Here is a 25,723-nt window from a genome sequence, read left to right as displayed (position 1 = left end):
ATAAATATATTCATCCAATAAATTATCTAATAAAAGTAATAAATTTTCTAAAATAATAAATTATCAAATAAAATAACATTAATTATACGTACAACGTACGTTCTTTATGCTAGTTTCAATAAAAATATATCACTTTATGTTGTAATTTACAAGTGAACTTCGATGTGTTAGTTTACTATTTGTTTTCATCTCAAATGCCGGTTAACTATTCAAATTCGTTTGTAAATTATATTCATATATGTTCTAAATTTTATTAAAAAGAGATTTTATACTATATCTGTGGAACATGTGGTGAGATGTGTATTATAACGTGTTTTATATTGAAGAGGAACATTCACATAAACATAAATGTTAAAGCAATAAAACAACACAACTTAATAACCTATAATTAAGATATAAGATGTATATTATATCAAGAAACTAAAATATATTACAATAAATTAATCAAATTAGTATAAATTAAATAGATCATAATCAAATCAAACAAATAAAATACAATCCACAAGAAATTGATGAAACTTGAATTAACAAACTCTGGCATGCAATAGAAAGAGTTTTACGGATCTGATTTGCTTGGCTAGACCTGAAAGCAAATATGTTGAATTATTGTGCGGTTGAGACAGCAAAAGTTGAGCAAATAAATGAGAATTATTAATTAAACACACATGTGTATGTGTAACGGTAATTGTATGAGTCCCTGGTGAAAGGCGTGTGAAAAGCATCCATGCCATTGACAAGCCGATCGCAACTCCTCCAGCGAAACTGATTCATCACAATCTATATGAAGAGCTTCAAACATCTCCATCTCCCCCCATCCAAAATCCGCTCCATACACATCAAATCTCGGCGATCCACTCACTTTGCCAACCAATTTCATCTTCTCTTTCAACCGTTTCTCAAAACCATCCAAAATCCCCACACCACCATCGCCGTTGATCCTGCCAACGGCGTCCGCTGTCGCCTCTGCCGCATCAACCTCCCTCTGCTCAGTTCCGCCACCACGAGCACCAAGCAGTTGCCGAAGTAGCTGTCGGGCAGCGGCGGACTCCATCTCCTCATCCGCCACCTCCTCCCCCGCCGCCTTCGCTAAGCAGCTCCACACTTGACCGGAAACCACCGCGAAGGAAGAGATATTCCCCAACCTCGGCCGATTGATCAGCACCAACTTCTTGAGCGCCTGCACGTAACTAAGATGTCAACCGAAAAAATATCTATTTTTTATTTTTGTAAAATTATTATCAAACTTATACAAAAATTGTTTTCTTTCTCGAACCCTACCTGCACGTAACTAACGTAGATCGGAGTGATATTTGAGCTCTCCAAAGTCAACGAATATAAATGATCATTTAGGAGGTGATTGGTATGGTGGAATGGAGGTGGGAATGGAATGGTGATTCCTACCTCCATTTCATTCCTATGCTTGGTATAGTTTTATTTTAGGAATCACCATTCTTAAGGGAATCATCATTCCTTTACATATAGGAATCATCATTCCTTCCCTCCAACATGGTATTACCCATTCCATTCCATTTCTAATTCCACCTAAATTTAGGTTTTGACAAAATTACTCTTATATATTTTGCACCCTCATCCCCACCCCCCCCCCCCCCAGCCCCCTCCCCCCCCCCAAAAAAATATTTTTTTTATTTTTCTCGCCACCCCACCCCCAAATTTTTTTTTATTTTTTTATTTTTCTCGCCACCACCACACCCCACCCACCCCTCCCTCCCCTCCAATTTTGTTTTCTCCCCACCCCACCTGCCACCCCCACCCCCCCCCCACCCCCAACATTTCATTTTTTTTTTCTCGCCACCCCTCCCAACCCTCCCAAAAAAAATTTAACCTTTTTTTTAGTTTTTCTCGCCACACCCCACCCCCAAAAATTTTATTTTATTTTTTTAAAATTTTTCTCCCCCCACCCCCACCCCCAATTTTTTATTTATTTATTTTACTCGCCACCCCCACCCCACCCCACCCCTCCTTCATGATGCAGAAATGCGACAAAGATACATGCCCCATTGGTATTGCAACTCAAGAAGATCCAATTCTTAGGAAATTTGGTATAAAATCATAATAAATTTCTAAATTTTAGTTTTTCCCACAATCTTTCATTCTTGTTTCAAAATTCATGATAAATCATTTTTTTTGGAATTTCCACGATGACATATTTCGATAAAAAATTTAAATAACGTGGCAATACAATGTAATTACATGAAAATTATGTGACATGACAATCGAATTGTCCCCTGCGTATTAACGGTGATTGATCCCATTAGAGCAGCGCTTGGGGCGGCCTTTAAAACATGGAGGCATTTTGCTTTAGTTTTGAAACGTTGAGGTAGGTAAACAACGTGAACCCTGACGTTAGGGTGTTAAAGGTGACAGGGGTGTCAACGTTGAGGGGGAAAGTGGTACTTAACCCTTAAATATGTCACATCATTCAAGTTCGGCGCCACGTCATTTAAAAAATTCGCCGAAAAATCACACTATGGAAAATTTCAAAAAAAGTGATTTATTATGTATTTTGAAACAAGAATGAAAGTTTGTGGGAAAAACCAAAATTTGAAAATTTATTAATGTTCTAAACCAAATTTACCCTAAAAAAATTGGGAGGTACGGGGGGAGGGGAAAGGGGGTTAGTGGGAGGTGGGTGGGGGTGGCGAGATTTTTTTTAGAAAATAAAAAAATAAATTGAGGGGGGGAGGGGAGGTGTGGGGGTGGTGAGTAAAATAAACAAAAATTTTGGGGACGGGGGTTGGGGGTGGGTGGGGGTGACGAGAAATTTTTTTTTAAAAAAAAGATAGGGGGTAGGGTGGGGGGTGGGGTTGTGGGTGGCAAGAAAAATTTAATTTTTTTTTTGGGTGCATGTTTCTGTGTAGTAGTAATATGCATGGAAAATAAGTCAGTTTTGTTTAAAAAAAATTGATTAATATTCTTTTTTCTTTTCTTTTCGATTTTACCCCAGTGCATATTTTGGATTGTCCCTACAAATATAACACAAAATAGAGGTGGAAGAGAGATGCAAAATAATGCCAATTTGATAAATTATGATGTAAATGTTAATTTAGCAAAACAAAATAATTCCATTCCATTCCTAAAATTTATTTTTAGATACCAATCATAGGAATGGAATCAAACAAGGAATTACAATTCCATTCCTTTTGTATTCCTTGTGCATACCAAGCAAAGGAATCACCAAGGTTTGTCATTCCTTTTGTATTCCTTGTGCATACCAAGCAAAGGAATCACCAAGGTTTGTCATTCCTTTCCTCCCTTCATTCCATTCCTACCTCCATTCCATTCCACCCTCATTCCATTCCATCATACCAATCACCTCCTTAGTATCCAAGGCTGCTTTTTTGTATTTTTGGATGTACAGTGCGGACGGGTTCTATTTAGCCCAGACTCGCACCCGCCCCGTCTGATTTGTGCAGATTTTTTTTGTTTCGATTCACGTAAATAATATTTTTATTAAATATAAATAATTTTTTTTGTAAATATTATCTTTTTATAAAAATAAATGATATTTTGTATAAAAATAAATAATACATTAAAATAATATTTTTAGTAATAAAAAAAGATACTTTTAATGTATGCAAATAATACTTTGCAAATTATATTTTTATAAAATTAAATGATAATTTGTATAAAAATAAATAATACAGTACAAATGACACTTTTAATTATAAAAAATTGTACTTTTCGAATGAACTGAGAAGGATTGGATCAAAAAAAAGGACTTGGCAAATCGGATCGGACCTGGCCAAATCGGGCCGGACCGTCCGTACTATACATTCGAATGTACAACATAATTTGCCCTTCTTTATAAGTAGAAATAATTTGAGTGGACTTTAAAAATGTCTAAATTGAAATAGTAAAATTAAAAACTATCCACTAAGATTAAAAAAAAATTAAAGATTAATCACACTTACCATTTACCCTTAAATTAAAAATTTAGAAATTATCCACTAATTTTTTAGTTGGAAATTCTAGTTTTAAAATTTGAATTTTCAACCAATATGGTAGTGAATTCAAGAACATTAACCATTCAAATATCACAAAACTGCAGCGACTCACTCGACGACTAGACAAAGGGTCGTGTTAACATATCTAGAGAGTAGAGACGGTGAAGCATTTCACCAAATAATTGGTTGAAATTTACCGGTTTTCGATCGAACTCAGATTGAAGATCCAGAAAAATTAAATTCAATCGGGTGAAAATTCATCAAAAATCGAAATTCACATATCGATATATCACCATCTGTGGTGGAATTTCCTATCAACAGAATTTGTTCAACATTTCTCCTAACCAAAAATTGAATTGAAATCCTAAAATTGAACTCTGATTTGTGAGACTTGTTCGGCCGCAATCAAGACAACAGGATGCGATGAAGAGGGCAAAAAGAAGATTCTGGAGAGGCACTAGAAGTCCCGGAACTGCGATCTGAGGAAGAAGATGAAGCCAACAACGTGCGAGAGAACGAGAAGAAAATTCTGAACAGGCACGAGAAGTCCGTCGATTGCGATCTGAGGAAAAAGATGAAGTCGACGAATTCGAGGAAGAAGATGAAGTTGGCGATGCGCTAAACTTAAAAGGTTAATGGTAAGGGTAAAATTATCTTCTTTCACAAAAAATTGTTAAATTTTAAGTTTTTTTTTTTTTTTTATCTTTGTGAATATTTGTTATTTTTGCTATATGAGAATGGATACTATATTGTTAAATAAGAAAATAATTTGATTTTTTATTTAAAAAATAATATAATTATTTTACTATATTGTTCACATTGCAACTACTTTCTATTTTCAATTTTATAAAATAATAAAAATAAAACTTAAAGGCTAGAAAAAAGAAGCATAGAAAAAGCTCTAATATAAAGAATATAGTAAAATAACTATTTTTTTAAAATAAATAAAATGAATTAAAATTTTCCGTATCTAATTAGTTTATGACTAATCATAAGGTGGCTGGAGACCTTTTTCTGTTATAGTATAAAAGAGAAGTGGCGTCCCTCAAAAAGAACAAGTTGTGGAAAGCATTAGATTTGTAGCAAGGAGAAAAAATTCAGGAAAGAATATGCGGATAATTTGTAGGGAAAGATAAAGAAAACAGAAAAGTGAAAAACTCGTCCTTACTAGCAGCATACAACAATGGTTGATTTTCTAGTCTACCAAACTGAATCAACAACAAAATTTTGATCCAACACAAAACCTCAAGCAGCCTTTGGCTTTGGCTTAATGCGCTTCACTCTCGAATACAAGAACACTCCAGCAAGGGCTACTCCAGTGCCTGCAACCCAACAATGTACATTCACATAAATATTCATATCCTGCAATCAACCTTTACATAGAGGCTTTTACTTTCACGAGTATTTGAAGGATCACATGATTCAACAACTTCAAAATTGTTCAATTCAAGTATTTCATTTTTATCTATCCAAGCTATACCTAGAGAGTTGATAGGTGAGACAGGTGTGCGGAAGAAGAGAACGGAAGTGACAATCACCACCACCCGCTTAACACAGTTGCCTACGGAATGGGTGACAGGAGATACACGTTGCAAGATCATGTACGACACCTGCATCAACAACTCTCATCAGCATTTACAAAATGGATATATGGCTCTACTGGGCATTCAATATCAAGTTGGCATGAGCACTTCCAAATGGAAGCTTTAATTTTTAACTAGTTTGAAAATTTCCAGAATTACTTCCATCTTTGGCTGTTGAATAGATATATAAATTAATTGTGTCGAACTAAATCAGGACCATTTTGCCATTGTCACATACCACCACAATCACAGAATTGCTAGATTGACTATAACAATAATCATCAATGGTATTGTGTATCCATCAGTAAGGAAATGCCATAAATATAACCAAATCATAGCAATCAAAAGAGTAGGCCATGTTGGTAAGTAATGAAACCCAACAAGAACTAAACTCAGCGCTATCATTACCTATTCTCTCATCACATAGCCTTATTGCAATCACCACATAACTCAACCATATTTTAATAACACACTAGATACATCTACACTAAACCACACACGTACAACATATAAACACACTTAACAAACTACTACACATATTTTTTACCCCTCACAAATCAGCCTCAATCAACTAAAATGCATTTCCCACAATGCTAATATATATATAAAAAGTTTAAGAATAAACAGTACATGTGACATATAAATACGAACAGCTCTAACTTTGATGAAGAACACACTATTCATATCGAAAGATATCTTATAACCAGTACCTGTTGATATGCATGGAAGCAGAGAGCTGCAATGAGAGATCTAGTGTAAAGCTGATTGACATTCACCCCCTGCCAATAGAAAAGACAATAAAAACCCAATCCCATTAGCAAACATCACGAGTCATGACTAGAAGAGATGAACAATGAAAAAATTGATATTAAGGAAATTCAGGTTTCATATAAAGTAAGAGAAAGTCCTGCTTTCTATATTTACTTACAGTAGCCTGAAGGTATGTAGGTGTCAGCTTGAAGCCTTCCATGAAAAAGGCAATAGGTGCCATCAAGAAGAAGGACATAATGGTAATTATTGAGAACAAAGTAATATTGTCTAAGGAGTCCTGCATAAAGAGAAATTGATATGATATGAAGCACCATTTATGGAAAAGCTGGTACAAAGTATGTAAAAAATATCAACTCTTTTTCACAAAGTAAAAGAAGCAGATATTGCAATAACATAATTTCACTGAAGTGATACCAGCAGAAAAGTGAACAAATTGTAAAAGATCACCAGAGGTACTCATCAGTTATCATATGTATAGCATTCTTCAAGACTCAATGAGAAACAGCTATTCAAGTAGAAAACATACCTCTTTCTTTACCATAAACTTTTTGCTAAGGACATTGCGAGATTGATTTGTCAAATTTGAGGCCATAGCACTCCAAAAACCGGCCCTTAAAAAATGAAGATAGTGAAAAGATTGTGAGGAAATCACAAACTGAGAAACCGCTTAGCAAAAATTTTTGGATAAAGGCAATGATGAGAATTGATTAGTAATTTAATAGCAATATGTCATGATTCTTTACCAATTAAAAGAGGCCTCAGTCATTGATGCCAAAGCTACTCCACCAACAATTGGCATAAGTGATGAAACTACCCATAGTGTAGGAAACTGCCCAAAGAGAGGTTACAGCAAAGTAAGATATCATAAACCGGATAGTCCAAACATAAAAGAACATAACCAATGCAACAGGCACCCATAATATATGTCATTATTTTACAAGCAAAAGTCAAAAGTTTTTACAAGATACAAGAATCAAGAATATTACATGTTGAAAACTAAATAAGACTACTAATCATCTTATCAACCAAGTTCTTCCAGGATATGAAACGACAATGTTTCGGCACACTTAATAGTTAAAATGTCTAATCAATGAAAAGCTATGTGACATATTCCTGCATCATTATGCAAGTTTTCCACATGCCATTAAGTGAAAAACTTTTTTAAGCTTTGCAATGACATTCTATGCTACAAGTAAGCAAATTTGAATAGATTTGAGAGTACAAGGATGTCTCACCTCTCCCAAAAACATGGCAGAGAGGACCACAGAGAAGAAGGGCTCCATGGCTTTGATCGTATGAGTGAATGAAACAGCAACTTTTCCAAGACTCATATTGGTGAAGAGGTTGCCTAAAGTATGAACCATTGCTAATGGAAGAATTGCAGCAAGCTGTAAAATTTGGATCCAGGATCGTAATTCATGCTTATGTAGTTATGTTAGTAAACTGAATTGAATATATCCAAGGAGTGTTCAAGAAGTACCTGGGATCCACTGATTTTAGGCCGCTTGTACAGATTTAATGTCCACATTGTAACGACAAGCACAGTCCCGACCGCAAATTGCACAAGGGTTACCGTCATTGGGTAGTGAAAAGCTTTAAGAACCTAACAGAAAAGCAATATCATCAGCATCACGTACACAAGTAACACCACACTGAACAAGTGAACAAATGAATTTAGATGATATCTGATTTCCACAAGTTCAAAGCTTCTATGAAATAATAATCATCTCGAAATTCCCTCACTCCTTTGTGTAATGAAATGCCAAAACATTACACCATGTCCTTAAAAAAGGGAAAATGAACTAGGACATGAGATGCTTTTAATATGAAAGAGTGTTTTCAGGAACACTAAATACATAACAAACAGCAATGACCCATGTATGCAAAACCGTGATACTGAAATTGTACTAAACTGCATACAATTCTGGGGCTACTAAAAAAAACAAAAAATTTGTTTGTTGCAAGTAATTGACTACTTCAACATAGATTCATCTAGTGAGAAATTGCTATTTGTACCAAATTCTTCCTAACTCTGCTTCATAGTATACAACCCAAAGAAAGTAACAATAAGACAGAAAGCTAAGATCTTTCCTGGAAATCACTTCAACGTAAAGGATCAAAATTGATTAAAAGTACAATGAACTATAACTACTAAACTATTTCTACCCTGCTTAGAAAAACATCCAAAAAAGGAAGCAACATAAATAAACAAAATACAAAAAGCTAAAAACATTCCTGTAAATCACTTCAACATAAAGAATCGAAAAAGAATAAAGGTATAATGGCACTCTAAAAACTAAAATCAAATCAAATCACAGACATTAGAAAATCACACTTTTTTCAGTTAGTCAAGAATCAATTTTTTTCTCAGATTTGCATAAACATTCAGCGATAAAGCTCAAACAGAATCACTACAAAGATTGAAATCAGCCCAAATTTATAGAAATTAAAACAAAAATATATAAACAGAGCGGAAAAACGAGAGCAACATGTACCTGCTTGTTGTAGATATTGAAGTAGATGTTAAACAGGTACCAGAGCCCGAATAGACTTCCGAGCACCACCGTATCCATGGCGGAGCTCTTCGGCTTCGGGATCTCGGCAGCCCCCGCGTTCTCAGCCGTGGCACGAACCACAAGTCCATCAGATTCGGGCTCGGGGAGTCCCGGATTCGGCCCGGCCACCCATCCGCTCTGCTTCAGCGAGCAGCTAATCGGGCTCAATTTTCGAGCAGAAACAGCACCGCCGAAATGGAATTTTCCATTGGGAAGGGCGGCGATGGGGTTGAAGCCGCGAGCGGAGAGGCTGCGCGGACGGGTAGAGAGAGAAAGAGAAGGCGCGAATGTAATGGCGGCGCTCTGCATTTTCTCTCACAGATCAGTTGAGGAGTGTGTGAGAGAGAGAGTGTGTCGATATAATGGGTGGGTGGGGGTGGGGGTGGTGGTTGGAGAGTAACTTCGGAGGCTCCGTCGAGAAGGGAGGAGTGAGGAGTTGGTGACAGACAGAGGCAGAGGGAGTGTATATAGAGTCAGGATTTTGTAGTTATATGTTAGGGATATTCTCGGTATTTCCGACACTCAAAGAGGGGATCGATATTTGTTTCGATTTCCAAATACTCCTATTAAAATCAGATCAAATTCAAATATACTGTTTCGAATATATTGTATTTTCAGATTAGTAGTATAACGAATCATGAGGGAGGGAAAATAACTTGACAAATCCATATCGATATTACTAAAAAACTTTTGCTAGGACGAGAAAAAGGAACTATTTGAAGTTAAAATCGTTAGAATTTTGAAAGAAAAATTAAAATAAAAATCAGTCCATGTCTCTGTGGTCTTAACTTAAAGATTGTCTCCTAAAAAAAGGTTCTCATGTCTGTATATTAAAATATGAGATCATTATTATTTCATCAAATGTTTATCTTTATACTCCCTCAGTCTCACAAAAACATGAACGTTTTTCCATTTTGGGGTGTCTCACAAAAACATGAACCTTTCCATTTTAGTACATCATGGTCCACCACTACTTTTCTTTAATTAATTCATTACTCCCCCAACACCTTTTAAAGTGGGACCCATTTTCCACTTGCTTTAACTCTCAACTAACATTTCTTAAAACTTGTGCATTTCTCTTTATTCATATTTTTGTGAGATGGATGGAGTATAATATATAAATATAGAAATAAAATCGTGACTAAATATTAGCTTCAAAAAAAAAAAAAACTTGACTAAATATAAAATGTTCATTTTCCTGCCCAACTACACTTCCCCAAAATGAAATACTCACTTAAGTCCTCCGTGACAAGCATACTGAGTAGGGCTGTAAATTCGGGTTGCGGGTATCGGGTATACCCTCACTCGTCCCGATACCCGCAAATTCGAAGAGGAGGGTAGGGTATCAAATTCTCAAAAATCGTGGGTAGAGGGTACCCGCGGGTACCCGCATACCCGCAATAAATATTTAAAAAATAAAATTAAATAATTTTATTTAATAATATTAGGAATTAAACCAATTAACCAAAATTAAATATTAGGAATTAAACCAATTTTATTAGGAATTAAACCAATAAATATTAGGAATTAAACCAATAATATTAGGAATTAAACCAATAAATATTAGGAATTTTATTTAATAATATTAGGAATTAAACCAATAAATATTAGGAATTAAATCAATAAATATTAGGAATTAAACCAATAATATTAGGAATTTTATTTAATAATATTAGGAATTAAACCAATAAATATTAAGAATTAAACCAATTTTATTTAATAATATTAGGAATTAAACCAATTTACCAAAATTTAAAAATAAAATTAAATAAATTTATTTAATAACATTAGGAATTTTATTCGTCACAGGTTTTATGGATAATCGATGAAATAAAAATGATATTTTCAATTTTTTTTGTGAAATGCGGGACAAAATACCCTCTCGCGGGACGAAAAACCCTCCAGCGGAACCAAAAACCCGCAAAATTACAATTTTAAAAAAAATTGCGAGACTGTGAGGGTACCCTCATACCCGCAGCGGGTATCCGCTGCGGGTATTCGGGTACCCGCATCGGGGAAGAGGGTCGGGTGAGGGTGCGGTTTTCGGCAATTTTCGTCCCACAGGTACCCGCATTTTGCGGGTAGGGTACCCGCGGGTACCCGATTTTACACCCCTAAATAGTCTGTACAAAACTGAGCATTGAGCAATAGTATTTTTATTTTAGTTTTTTAAATTAGTCTATTTTATACTAAAATTTAGCTCACTAGGGCATAACTCGCCATAAATAGTTTTAGAGGCAAAAATTAAAATAACCAATTTACTTAACTAAAAGTTAATTGTGACCACAAAAATTAAAATATATTAATTATAAACAGTTTTACTAAATTGCCCTTTCATTACTTAATTGAGTAATATATTAAAATAAGGTTTTTTATATGGCATTAATTTAAACCTAATCTGCGGTTTTTAAATGTAATGAAGCCTGATCATTTGGGGGGCAATAGATCATAGCACGAAAATGAAATTTAATTTTGTATTTGTGTATATATACAAGAAAAAAATATCATAGGCTAGAAAAGAAGAGATTAAGGAATCAATAATTGCCCATTGTCTTATACCTCTTTTTTCCCAATGAAAAAGCACACTTTGTATCAAACTCTCGTTATCCACACTATGTTGATTTATATAATTCACATTTATATAAGTGAACGGTAATACTCCAACTCAAGACAAACACGTCAATGTGTTCTACATTGTATTTCTTTGTTAGTGGTTTCTTCCCAAGAAAAAGATTCCATGTTTATGATTTTATATTATAATTCAGGGTGATTATCCAAATATAGATGAAAGAGTTTAAAGAATTTAATCACTCTCAGCGTCGACAAACAAAAACACTTAAAATTTTTATACATGTTTTTTAAAGAAATTAAGTATATTCATGTAATTGATGGCTTCAATGAACTATTTTATTTTTCTTTTTTGAGGATATGGCTTCAATGATGAACTGATATTAAAAAAAAGGATAAAAAAAATATGTAATACTATAATACATTGGCATATTGAATTTATCGAAGTACAGAAATTATTTTAAACTAGGAAGAATTCACTGAAAAAGCTCTTTCATGAAATATAAGCATTTACTCACTCCACTGAACAAAAGTTGGATTTTCATGACACCAAGAGAAGGAAAAATGAATTCCACATGGCCACGACTCCACCATATTCAATTTCATGATCCATATATAAACAATTCTTGATATGAGAGGGAGAGAGAGTGGTGATGAGGTGCTAGTGCTCTACATCTTCACCATTTACAAGTTTACAGGGAAGCTAGCAGTCTTCATCACCTGACAGATGGGGCAAACATCAACAAATCCTTCGCATTCCGCACACAGGCACAGGTGTCTGCAAGGAAACAGTAAGATCGAAACCTGCTTCTTCTTGCAACATCTGCATTTTAGCCGATGGCCAAGGTGATCCGGATTCTCCGAGCTACTGATCATGCCGGGGGTTTGCTTTAAGGAAGACAGTGCGTCGTCTACCTCACTGTCCCCGAACCCTTCGTGACCGTGGGCGATGCCTTGTGCCAGGAGCTGCTGAATATTGCTTTTCAACGCATTGGCCACTGACTCGTTGTACTTTGCCTTATAGTGCCACGATTGAGCTTCCATGGCCACCTGCTTTATTCTGTCCTCCAACTCCTTGTTCTTGTGGTTAATTCTCTCTATTTCGATATCCTTCTCGTATAGTTTCTTGCTCACTCCTTTCTCTAATGCATTCAGCAAAGACATCGTGTGCCTTTCGTTTATCTCTCTTCCACCCTTCAGGATGTTCTCTTCCTACTCACATAAGGAGAGTGAGAGAGAGAGAGACTCAGAAAGATACTTGAATAAGCCTCATTTAGTAGTGATGACTAGATAGAGTTGGAATGCTGAAAATTTTCGACATACCTGAAGCTTGATATACTGCCCGAGTTCTTCCATCTGTCGGTCTATCTCAATTTTAACAGTATTACCCAGAGAAAGAGTAAACGGGTAAGCATTTGTCAGATTCTCACTGGTTGAAGTAACAGAGGAGCTACGCTCTTCTTTCTCACTTGAAAGTCTGAGCCCGGGCGATACGGGTTTGGGGTTTAAAAGGAGTCCACTATGGCCAGGTTTGTTGAGGTGAAGGTTGGTATTTGCAGACATGTCAAGCTTCTGCTGCACATATACAGTTTCTTCTTCCCTAACTCTTTTGCTAGGGCGACTATCAATGGGAGCACACTCGTTTCTTACGCAGTTTATCATGCCAAGACCAGCAGGGTACTGAGTTGGAACTGCACAAGGATCAAATCAGGTGAAAAAAATTATGAGCAACCAAACAATGATGTCAGTGGGAAATGAATTCATGTGTCAGAAGTAGAAAGAAGATAAAATTGAAAGTACAAGGTAAGAGTTTCACAGGTATCAGAGCTTCTTACCCGTCATTATACATATAATTATTGTCATCTTTAATGAGAGCATTTGAACTGGATTGATGGTTCGAAACCAGGGAGGTTATTGCCTTACCACATAAGAAGATGAATAAACAAAAGAAAGCTACATGTCAATGGAGCACTTATATTTTTCTTAAAAAAAAGGAACAAGCCCTTTCTAAATGCGTGGAAACAGAAACCAAAGCAGTGCCAGCTGCCATCGCCCACCTTCACACGAAAACTAAACGTATTTGAACCTCAAGCTTGAACTCAATCTTGTTGTGTATGTAACCTAACAACTAGAGTCTAGAACCGATGCTTTGTGAGAGAAGGACAAGAATTTTCATATATCTTTCACGAGTCACTCAATCAGAGGAACATATTTGACTTATCAGAAACTAATGAAGGCACTCGGACATGTAACAATGTAATATCAGCAGTAATGGGTCACAGCATTCATTATACGCTCAATGATCAGGCAGGGAGAATACAAACACCAACTCTTTTGGTTTGCAAAGAATTTAAAGATAACACATTACAATGCTAAATCACATTCTGTATTCCCTAATGATCACTGCCTCTCTGTACGATGCAAGGCCATTAGAGTATATTTCAATGGACAAGTAAAAGATCAATGGCAATATATTAAGGTAAAAACAAGTAGCACATGGTAAGACTTTCTAACAAAACCACAACATATCCTCACCATGTCCAATTAACTGAAGCTGAGGCGACACCGTTTTATTGTATTGGGAGCGATTTCCCTCCACTACGCCATGAAAATTTCCACCCAGCATCTTCCAGCAAATTACACTGCAATGCATCAAATGTGATATCAATCTTGATAGCCAAAACGATGAAGAAAATTAACATTGAGCAAAATTCATGGCCATGTGCAATAAAATCCCTAATGCCATCAAGATCCAAATGGAGGGAAAAAATCCTGATTTAATCCAAGACCTTTTCTTCCACCTGATTGGATGATTATACCCTGGTTAAGAAATTGATGATATTCAAGAATCAACACAACCCCAATGCACAAGCAATCAAAATTTAAGCAGAAAAGTGAACATCACGTCAAAACCAGAAACAGAAATGAGCGGATAAATCGTGGCAAAAAGGGGCCAGGATTCACACAAATCATATGATCAAGAAGCTATAAGCAATAAAAGAGGTCCTGACCAAAAAATCAGCTGAGATTTAGATAACCAATATTCGGCCAATCTCGGAGAAACGGAGGAAAGCCACAAAGAATCTGGTTTCCTTCACCAATTTTGTTCAAGAAAAATGGGCACAAGTGATGGTGCCAACTAAATAGATGGCAATAATAATGAAAGTGGATGGTGTTGGTAGAAGGTTTGTAGTTGTTATTGTCGTTCGGGTTAAGGAAAAAAACGATTCCATTCGGTGGTGTTGGTGTGAGAAGAAATGGGGGGAGAGTGAGAAGATGATGACTTCTCGTCATTGTTGAAGAAATCTTATTCTCCATCTTTCGGTTTCTCTCTCATCCCTCCCTCACTGTTGGTTGGTCTTTCTGTCTGTCTGGCAGCTTTCTTTTCGTTTTCCCCGAACCAGTAAAAATTGTTTCTCACTTTTCTTTTTCCCATTTTTTTATAATTGTGTGTTCAACACAAATACTAGTACTACACCACCGCACCCACAAAATTGGCCCATTAATTATTATTTTATTCATTTTCTTACATTATAAGCTCTAATAATAATAATAATCATCATCATCATATTTGAATAGTGAAGTATTCTTAAAGTTAAATATCTCAAATTTATATTCTACAATTATAATTTACCGTTTTTGTGAGATTTACAAGTCATTGTAGTGAGTGAAGTTTATATTCTCATCATAATAAGTACTAGTAATATTTAAATACTTAAACATCGACTTAGAAATTTAATCAAATAGAAGTTGGTTCTCAATTAATTTAAATCGTGATTCCTACATTATTGCCCCCATTAAGCCGAATATAACATATTTGTTGTTTTTCAATCGAAGAGACTGTATAAATACTAGAGTGCACGTTTCTTTATATTTTTAGAATCTAATAATGTCCATGTATTTGATTTATTGAGATTCAGTTATCTATATCCCTTTCTAGTTCAATTTTTCCTTTTGTTGCAAGATTAACATTCTTTATTTATTTAACGAAAAATATCATTCACATTTTGTTTGGTTAACTTTAACATAGAAAGCATCGTGGACGCATAAAAGATTGTGTGTGGATTTTATTAGCTTTGAGGCTTATTTATTTATACCATGATGAAAAAGAAAGGGTCAAATTGAATAATACTCGTATTATGTTAAGTTTTATTCCATATATTCCATTATAAATGTTTCATTTTCTATAATGGAATGTTTTACAAATTGTCTCAATTTTTTTTTACAATATATTCTCTCTATATATTTAATGTTTAAATAATTTTCATCATCCCACTTTATCAACTTTCTACACATTTTGTAATCTATGTGTCCCTAAAGCAATGAAACACTTGTAATGAGACGAAAGGAAGGAGTACCCTTTTGTAAGTAATCTATTTATTTTCACATAAGTCGATTAACAAATTACTACGACCACAGTTACAAATTATTTTTTTTAGGGGAAAGAAGAGCATTCATTTCTTCAAGTCAGAAAGGGCAATATTTGAAAGCTAGGCAGAGAAGCCCGACCTCCAAATCATTACATTCGACAAAGATAAAGCAAAATGAACAAGCGCGTGGACAGCTCTATTGGCCTCACGACGCATATGAAAGAAATCTAAAACTACAATATCTCGGGCATGAGAGAAAGCATTAAACAAATCATCGCTCAAAGAATCAACACCATGGTGCGAATCATGGATTGCTTAGGTTTGTCGATTGCTATTTAATAATTAATATTGTTGAAATTAATGAAAAGAAATATAGGCATGATGGCATGAGGATTTATGAGGTTTTCTTCTTTAATGCGTTGTGATGTCTTCGGTGGCGGTCGGCCTCGGGGCAGTCAATTCCAAGTGAGCTAGAATAAGTGCAAATCACGTGACACGTCTCAAACATATTTTTTATATATGACCATTCTATGAATTAGAAATCAACACGGTACATAGATCTTGATTAAATGTATTATACAATTAAATTTTATGATGAATTGTATATACTAATGTATTCATTTTTTACGAACATAAATCATATAAAGATTACTGTTTATGATTGTTGTTAATTACGACGTGAAAAAATAAATGAATTATTTGATCATCTCCTATATATGACATGGGATGAAATTCTAATTAAATGGGAAGTTAGTACGTGTTTAAATTGTAAGTCTACCTATATTTATTGAAAGTTTTCGCATGCTAAACTTAAATAAAAAGTAATTAGGTTATCAAGCTATTCCAATGACGTTATTTTGGCGTTATAATAAGAGTCGCGTGGTTTTTGTGACTGGATTTTATATTAGGTTACAAATTCATGCTAAAACTAATACAAATTTCCTTCTCCTTAATTGGATTAAAAACTATTATTAATTTTTGAAAAATAATTATTATTAAATAATCATGTAAACTTTTTTTTAAAATAGAAAATTAACTCCTACTTATTCTTCCACCAACAAACAAAAACATTTTTTTTTTAAAAGATAAAAAACAAACAAAAACAATATGAAAAAAATGGTATGGTGTGCAACATTAGAGATCTAGTCTCGTGCTCTTCATCCTGCTTTTTCTCTCATTAAACATTCTGATCTAATTGTACGCTTTCCACCATTCTTGCCATCTACCCTTGCCCCTTCCATGTTGTGCTTCAATACAAAAAAAAAAAAAACAACAACTACATCCTTGTGCATAAATGAATGAAGAGCTCTTGAGATATTGTGAGAAAATCGTATAATAGATTAAGAGAATTGTGTGAGATAAGGAGAGAGAAATTTGGTTTTGTGACTTGTGAGAGAATATGCATGTGAGAGAAAATTTTATCGAGATAAAGTAACAGTCATAAACTCTATTTTCATATAACATAGAGATTGCTGAAAGATATTATGGACTAGATTAGGATATATTTGATATATTCTAATACTAAGTAAGACAATTCAAGTGTGAATTGCTTAGTCGTAATTGTTGACTCAAGTGTGAATTCCTTAGTCGTAATTGTTGACTAAGGAAGACAAGACAATTTAGAATTGTCTTCTTCGCTTATAAATAAGGGAGCTTGGTCTTACGAATTAACATACGAAAACATATGAAAACACTAAGAGAGCACTATAGAATTCAATCGGAGATTTCCTAACTTTCGAAGATTGAATTGTGCATCGGGAATTGTTCCTGCATCGAATCTGCAATATGCGTGGATACCATAGTAGTGGATTCAACTGCAGGATTGCTAGAAGGATTACGGCAAGGATCGAGACGCAAGCTTACCACACAACGAGTAAGTTATTCCTTTCGTTGTGTGTCTATCTCTACACATGATGCATTTGTAAATCTAGATCTAATCCTTGAATGTATATTCCGCTGCGAATCATTAGATGATGTCAAGGATATCCAACAGTGGTATCAGAGCCCGGGGCTCGATTTACAATTGTTATTGTGTTCTAATTAACTATGGGTTGATGAAATTTTAATTTGGAATTAAAGAATGTTCAAAATCTGATTTCTGGAATTGTTTGGACGATTTTGGAATTGAAAATTTTGAAAATGATTAACTGAAAATTTGGGATTGAAATGTTCGAAACCATTTTCTGAATTTGGGTGAAAATTGCCGGACGACCGAACCGCCGCCGGAGGCTGATGACACAGAGACAACGGCAGGTGATTCGGGGCTTGCCGGTATGCAGCGCCCGACCACCTGCCGGCAGCTGCGTCGTGGCTTCAAGCCGACGCGCCGCTGCAACTGTGGCAGCCCGCCATCTCGGGCTTGGAGTCCGACGGTGGAAGGCGACGGCGAGGTGGCGAGACGGGTCGGCGCGCGACGGGAGGACGATTGCCGGTGGAGTTCTCGCGAGGCGGAGCTGCTCTGCCGCGGCGAGAACTCCTCTGCTTCCTCCTGTAAAGACGTCTCTCCTCGACGCTAGCTTGGACGCCAACCCATCGGCGACCGGTGGGAAACCGTCCGGCGAGACCACGGGATGTCGTCGGCGTCGTGGCTTCGAGCAGCGGCGGCGTGACTCCGGGGCTTCGGGCAGGCTGACGGGAAGGAGAAGGAGGCAGCGCTGCTGCTGCAAATCCTTTCTCCAACCCTTGCTGCTGAACATGGTTTTGGGCTGCTAAGTTCTTGGGCCCGGTATGGGCTTGGTGCTGCTGGGCTTCTGTTTTTTTTTTTTTAATTGAGGCTGGGCCTGTGTTTCATTTTGAAGGCCCCTTGTTCGGCTTTAACAGTTTTATAATAATAATAAAAAAAAAAAAAACAAATCTGTTATTAATTTAGAATTAATAATATTAATCCCAAATTTCAGAATTAAGTTTATTAATTAGATTAATAAATCTTGATTACTAATTATTTTAGAAATAATAATAATCATTGTGTGTTTATATTAATTTGGAATTAATATAAATTAATTAGGTTAATGAATTTTATTTAGTATTATTATTTTGAAATAATAATATTGAATGTATATTTATATTAATTTGGAATTGATATAAATTGACTAATTCATTAATTTGATTTATAAATCATGAATTATTATTATTTTTGAAATAATAATATTTGATGAGTTTTTATATTAATTTTGAATTAATATATGAAATTATTATTTTTGAAATAATAATGTTGGAGTATTAATTTGGAATTAATACGAATTGATTAACCCATATTTTAATTGGAGAATAAAATTTTAATTAGATTAATGGATTTTATTCGTAGAGATTCTGTGTTGTTTTGTGATAAGCATGCTATTTGATTTTATGCTTATTATTTTAACTATAGTAGTTAGAGACCGCTTTTATGCTTGGGTAGGCGGCACCCAGTATATGTAGTCCGCGTTACTATGTATGGGTAGGCGGCACCCAATACGTGTGGTCCGCATTTCGTATGCCTGGGTAGGCGGCACCCAGTAATTGTGTTGCTATTTAATATTGGATATTAAATATAAGCAATTAGTATCACATGCTAAATCCCCACTAAATATAAGTCTTTGTGTAAGCACAAAACGCGTCGTCCATCATAATTGTTTGAGCAACCCATCCTTTTCGACCAAGAGTATTTACACCCAAGTGTTTGCTCTAGTCTACAAGGCCAAGGCTCATGCATAGGTTGGCACCGTGTGATGGGGTTGACTTGCTTGATCATTTGTGGCGTGAAACTCGACCAAAGTGATTAGAGGACGCAGATTAATTGGATTAATCAACCAAGAGTTGCAAAATGGTTGTTGCAATTGGCTTAGAGGCCTACTAAGTAATATTATTGTAGTCATCAGCCCAAGCAGAGGCTGCATAATATTGACTTGGATCTTGGACCACTATAATTTATGTTTGATAAATTCGTATTTTATGTTGGGGTCATAAAATATGCAAAAATAGTGGGAGCTAATCAAGACAAAATGCCTTGTTTGATTAGTATAATAATTGTGATCTTATTTGGTCGATTTTTTATTGCTTTCTTTTGTCTCTGTTTATTTATCTGCAACTGTTTTGTTATGTTTGTTGGATACGATAAATTGACTAGGTCAAACTTTCTGGATTGACCGCGCAAGTTGCGTTTGGTGCTAAGGCTAGATATGATTGATTATGTCTTAGAGAAATCAATCAACATCATCTTGAATGTGACTTTAGAAACTTTCAAAAATGTTTGACATTGAAGGTTATAAGAAACATATGGATGATGTAACTTCTGCTAAATATGTCATGATTGTGTCTATCAGTTTGGAACTGCATAAACAACGTGATCATATGTTTTCGATTGAGATGTTGATACACCTGAAGAGTGTTGATGCTTTAGAAGCTAAGACCATAAAGTATAAGATACTCATGGATCTCTTCAGGATTAATCTACATGGAGTAGACAAGGTCTCTATGAATGTCTTGAAAAAGATTGAGTTAATTGAGAGGATGGCCACGATTGGAACGAGACTATCTGATATTTATCTCAATCAACTTAATCTTGCAGTAATGATCTGTCTCATTTGTGAACTTCATAGTAAATTCAAAATGAACAATAGGACAGTGACACTGCCATGAGTTTCATGACGTGTTAAGAACGATTTTGAATCGTCTTCCACTAAGGACAAATAAGTTCTTATGATTAATGCTTCTGCCAATTCTAACCCAAAAGGAAAGAAAAGGTAAAAGAATGATCAAATAACTAAATTTTGCATCCTAAGGTGGAAACCAAAAGAAGCAGAAGTTACCCAAAGACGAAATACTTTTTGTCGAGAAAATGACACTGGAAGGGATACTGCTTGATGTTCAAAACATTGGATGTTTTGATAGCAGAATTTGGTATATTTTTCATTGAGGTGAACATGTAACAACTCATACTCCTGGGTATTAGATACGAGTTATAGTTCACACATTTTTAAAATGTGTGTTGTCTAACTAAAACAGGAGAGTGGGACCAAGGAAATTTGACTTACGCATTTGTTTTGAGCAATAGTTGCTGCTAAATGCATAATGTCTTATGGATTTGATCTATCTCTGGGTTTGTGGACATGTTAGATTGTTATTTTGTTCTTGGAATTACGAGGAATATAATTTACATTCTCGTGTTAGACATTGAAGTTTTTCTATCCATTTTACTTATAGAATTTATTCTACTTTGCTTAATGGAGATGAAAATATTTCACTTGAGAATGCTTTATATTTGCTCAATGCGAACAAAATATCCTCAATGTGTAAAATAAACTATCACAAGCAATGCGAATAGTCCGACTTAACTTTGGCATGTAGGCTTGGTCACTTAATGAGAAATGATTAACAAGATCGAGAAAGTTAGACTATCTCACACCTTTTGACGTAAAGTCTTAAAGTGCTTGTGAAATCACATCTCAAAGTTAAAATGACCAACGAGCCACTTTCTAGAAAAAGAATACAAGCTAAAGAAGTACTTGAGTTGATTCACATATTGATATGTGGATCGTTTCCAACTCAAGCACAAAGTGGATTTTCGTACTTCACAACTTTCACAGACGATTTCTTAAGGTATGGAAATGTGTGTCTTATGAAACACAAATCAGAAACTTTGAGAAATCTATGGAGTTTAAGTCAGAAGTCAAGAAACAACTTGGAGAAGTATTTAATCTCTACGATTAGATCAAGAAAGAAATACTTAAGCCATGAGTTCGTCCATTGCTTGAAGTCATATGGAATCCATTCACAATGGACTCCTCTAGGGATACCTTATCTGAGTTGGGTATCCGAAAGGAGAAATCGAACATCATTAGATATGATTCGATCCATAATGAGCTTCTCAAAACTTTCAGTGTATCTTTGGGACCATGCCTTGTTTATTATTGCTTATATTCTGAACCAAGTTCCACTTGAATTAGTTGAGTAAATATCATATGATTGTGGTATTGAAAGAAGCATAGTTTTACACATATGTGAACCTTGGGTTACACTACATATGTAGAGAAAATGCTCACTGATTAGTTGGAATCAAAAGTGAGAAGTGTTACTTTGTGGGATATCCGAAGAAAACACGAGAATACTACTATTTTCTTGGAAAATATAAGTTCTCAGTTTTAGGATTGCGATGTTTCTTGAAAAGACTTGGTCTATAGAGAACAAGATCGTTATGACTTAGATCTTGACAAGATTTGAGAGCCACAAAGTCAACATGGAGGAAGAAAACTTGTTAGATGGTCTAAACAAGGATTTAGTGGGAGCTGTTCATGATCTTATTGGTACTGATGCACTACTTAGAGCGTCAGACACATCCAATAAGAGCAGTATTGAAGATTTTTGCAGAAATGCAATATTCTTCAATACGGGGGGAGATATGACATTGGATGTCGAAGATCCTTCATCATGATATAGCGGATCAACTTCCTCAAGTTCTTCAAGTTCAGAATAACGAAGAGCCTGCACAAATGCAACGTCGTATAAGTTCTAAAGAACGTAAACCAACTAAAGAATGTATCTATTGATCTAGGATCAAGATGATAAAGAATTTGGAATTGGTGATGAACTTAGAACCTATGCGAAACTATGATAGTCATAGATTCTTAGAAGTGGCAAGAAGCCATAAAATCTGAATGGACCGGTTAGACCATAAATAAGTTATCATTTGGGGTAATACCTAATTGATGCTAATGATAATGTGCAAACCTGCAAGGCGAGGTTAGTGGCAAAAGGTTATATAATCACTGTGAGAGCATTGATTATGATGAAATCTTTTCACTAATTGCTAAAGTCAAAGTCCATTGAGATTTTGCTTGTTGATATGAACTAAAACAAGCTTCTAGAATATGGAACAAATGTTTTGACAAAGAAATCAAATCGTTTGATTTTGGTCAAAAGCAAATAAAGTATTGTGTTTATAGGAAACACAAGAATGAGAACACAATTTTCATCATCATTTATGTATGACATATTGAAAATGAAAATTATTGTACTCATGATGCAATCCATGAAAGACTAGTTGTAAATTTCCTTCATGGTGAAGGATTTGAGTAAAGCCTATTATATCCTTGGGATCAAGATCTATTGAGTTTGAGCTAATAGATTGTTAGGCTATCAAAATCCACTTACATAGGCAAGATGTTAAGGCGATACTCCATGAATAAGTTCGAAAGGACATCTACCGATGGAATATAGCATCTATTTGTAAAGAAAGGATTGTCCTTCTAATGACAATGAGATTTAACGCACAAAGGATGATCCTAACGCTAGGGCAATAGGATGGTCATGAATGTCATGATTTTCACTACACAAGGTGTAGTCTGTGTGCTTAACATCGTTGACAGATTTTAAGAGATATTAGAAACAAAAGATTATGTTAGATCAAGTTCCCACATAAGAGGACATTGCTAATCATTTTGACCAATTGTTATGCATTGTGAATCATAACAAACACTTTGAGTGTTTGGGAATTGGATATCTTCGAGACTGGCTTTAGTCAGTGGGAGTAAAAGTAATATGTCTAGAAATAATCTGTGTTGAGACTTATTACTTGATCACATTTATGACATTTGATGTCACTAATGGCATTATGCATTTATTTGATTGATTACTTTGATTATTTGTTTTCATTCAATTAAATGTTCCCATGAGTTAATACTGTTGCTAATTTAGTGGGAGGTTAGCAATAGAGTATAACTCTTAAAGAGCCCCAACTAAGGATCATCAAGATTGGGATATTGATGATATGTTATAAGTTGGCATGCGATCTGTATCACATTCTTAGAGAATATAGTTGTTCCCACGACTATGAGATATTAGATACTCGTGATAGATGCATGGATACTTTAGAGAGTATTGGCATACCCAACCAATATATCATTTGTTTTGGTGTCTATGATTATTGGTGTGTGGAGTTTGTGACAGTCCTTTGACTTGAGGGCAATGCTTATCTTACTTATTGAATGGTATACTTTGACCAAGTACAATGCTTGCACTCCAACCAAAGGGGTAGATACGGCTTGTGTTGGGTATATCGGGATATAAGGGAAGGTGGTAGTTGTGCCAAGATAGGATTCATTCCTCGATTTACATTTCGAGAAGAACACTCAGTTTCTCTATATTACTTGACCGTTAAGTCACTGGCCAGTGCAATTGATATGTTCGAACTTTAAAAGTTGAACATGATCGATGGAGGTCATTTAATAAAGATGAGATAAATTGATAGAGCTATTAGAAAGACACAATGGCAAATTCTAGGCTCTATCGAGTGGTTCGTGAATGAAAGGATGTTACTATATCTTCGCATAAAGGTTTTGTTTACAGAATCCACGTAAACGTTCTTCATATATCGAGTTCGCTACACAACGCAGTCTAGGAGTTTTGTGTAGACTTTAATTTGATTATCGACGATAATGGAGGCCTATTGGGTCACACTTTATGTGTATTGTTGATTCGCTCAAGGGTGCAAAGATAGTGCTTGGTGTTTAATCTAATGCTAGTCCAAGTGGGAGATTGAAAGATATTATGGACTAGATTAGGATATATTTGATATATTCTAATACTAAGTAAGACAATTCAAGTGTGAATTGCTTAGTCGTAATTGTTGACTCAAGTGTGAATTCCTTAGTCGTAATTGTTGACTAAGGAAGACAAGACAATTTAGAATTGTCTTCTTCGCTTATAAATAAGGGAGCTTGGTCTTACGAATTAACATACGAAAACATATGAAAACACTAAGAGAGCACTATAGAATTCAATCGGAGATTTCCTAACTTTCGAAGATTGAATTGTGCATCGGGAATTGTTCCTGCATCGAATCTGCAATATGCGTGGATACCATAGTAGTGGATTCAACTGCAGGATTGCTAGAAGGATTACGGCAAGGATCGAGACGCAAGCTTACCACACAACGAGTAAGTTATTCCTTTCGTTGTGTGTCTATCTCTACACATGATGCATTTGTAAATCTAGATCTAATCCTTGAATGTATATTCCGCTGCGAATCATTAGATGATGTCAAGGATATCCAACAATTGCAACCTCTAGATTTGTGGGTGTAATATCAATTTATCATGCTAAAATACATTAAAAAAAGATAAGAGAAGAGAAATCAAAAGATATATTCAATTTTTCGTGTATTTATATTTTTTTTAGGAAAATTGTGAGCTATTAATTAATTTGATTTATAAGACGGTCTTATACAGAAGTTTGATTAAATTTCTAAGTCGATGTTTAAATATTACTTGTAATCACACAAGAGAAATAGATTATATATGATATTTAATCTTAAAAATACTCCGCTATTCAAATATCATCATCATGATTATTATTAGAGTTTATAATGTAATTAGAAAATGATTAAATGAGTAAAATAAAATACATTACAGTATATTCTTTTAAGGTGGTCCAAGTAATAAATAATGGACCAATTTGATGAGAAGTATCAAAACGTGTGAAGCAATCCGAACTCGAGAAGAAAATTATAGGTATTAGTATGAATACGACATTTTGACATGTTACATGCATGATAAACCTCATTAATATTTCTCCAAAATAGCACATCGAGATTGAGTAGGTTAGGTGTTTTCATGTACAATAATACATAGCTAGTGTCTTGGATTCAATTTTAAAATACATATATACATGCATTAAGATTGCCGTATATATGTATGTAATGCAATTTTAAAAGATGCATGAATGTACATACCGCTACATTTTTTATGCTAAAAAGTGCATAAGTGCTAGAGGAGGGAAGGGTACTACTATTACCTATCTGAACTATTATAGATAATCTTTTGAGCATCTTTCATAACCATCACTCATATTTAGTTCATGCTAGTATTAGTTTATTTGTTATATACATTTCTTTATATTCTAGTATATAAAAAATTATTATTGTCATTATTAATTTT

The 25,723-nt window shown here is 34.9% G+C and overlaps 3 protein-coding genes across 4 annotated transcripts; all 3 read right to left on the bottom strand.

Moving 5' to 3' along the window:
- Window positions 1–513: 513 nt before the first annotated feature.
- LOC131004244 (phenolic glucoside malonyltransferase 1-like) lies at window positions 514–1,344 on the bottom strand. The gene is made up of 2 exons (XM_057930888.1): window positions 1,279–1,344; window positions 514–1,177 (listed from the first exon to the last, which is right to left on the bottom strand). Exon 2 carries the CDS (start codon window positions 1,049–1,051, stop codon window positions 656–658), a length of 396 nt encoding a protein of 131 aa, XP_057786871.1. The 5' UTR covers window positions 1,052–1,177; window positions 1,279–1,344; the 3' UTR covers window positions 514–655.
- Window positions 1,345–5,024: 3,680 nt separating this feature from the next.
- LOC131004229 (triose phosphate/phosphate translocator, non-green plastid, chloroplastic-like) lies at window positions 5,025–9,474 on the bottom strand. Of its 2 annotated transcripts, XM_057930869.1 has the most exons (9): window positions 8,815–9,474; window positions 7,800–7,922; window positions 7,555–7,707; window positions 7,063–7,148; window positions 6,846–6,930; window positions 6,477–6,596; window positions 6,259–6,327; window positions 5,446–5,575; window positions 5,025–5,287 (listed from the first exon to the last, which is right to left on the bottom strand). In XM_057930869.1, the coding sequence occupies exons 1-9, from the start codon at window positions 9,181–9,183 to the stop codon at window positions 5,211–5,213; spliced, it is 1,212 nt and encodes a 403-aa protein (XP_057786852.1). In that variant the 5' UTR covers window positions 9,184–9,474; the 3' UTR covers window positions 5,025–5,210. The 2 variants fall into 2 exon arrangements, with proteins under 2 accessions (XP_057786852.1, XP_057786851.1); XM_057930868.1 differs by lacking the exon at window positions 5,025–5,287 and having other exon boundaries at window positions 5,294–5,575; window positions 8,815–9,332.
- A 2,443-nt stretch (window positions 9,475–11,917) lies between these two features.
- Window positions 11,918–14,876, bottom strand: LOC131004233 (probable BOI-related E3 ubiquitin-protein ligase 2). The gene is made up of 4 exons (XM_057930877.1): window positions 14,454–14,876; window positions 13,978–14,084; window positions 12,766–13,133; window positions 11,918–12,654 (listed from the first exon to the last, which is right to left on the bottom strand). Exons 2-4 carry the CDS (start codon window positions 14,066–14,068, stop codon window positions 12,127–12,129), a joined length of 987 nt encoding a protein of 328 aa, XP_057786860.1. The 5' UTR covers window positions 14,069–14,084; window positions 14,454–14,876; the 3' UTR covers window positions 11,918–12,126.
- Between the last annotated feature and the right edge of the window lie 10,847 nt (window positions 14,877–25,723).

This window comes from Salvia miltiorrhiza, unplaced genomic scaffold, assembly GCF_028751815.1.
Source record: "Salvia miltiorrhiza cultivar Shanhuang (shh) unplaced genomic scaffold, IMPLAD_Smil_shh original_scaffold_358, whole genome shotgun sequence".
Taxonomy (NCBI): Eukaryota; Viridiplantae; Streptophyta; class Magnoliopsida; order Lamiales; family Lamiaceae; genus Salvia; species Salvia miltiorrhiza.
Note: the sequence above shows the minus strand (reverse complement) of the source record. Positions and strands in the feature narration are given on the sequence as shown.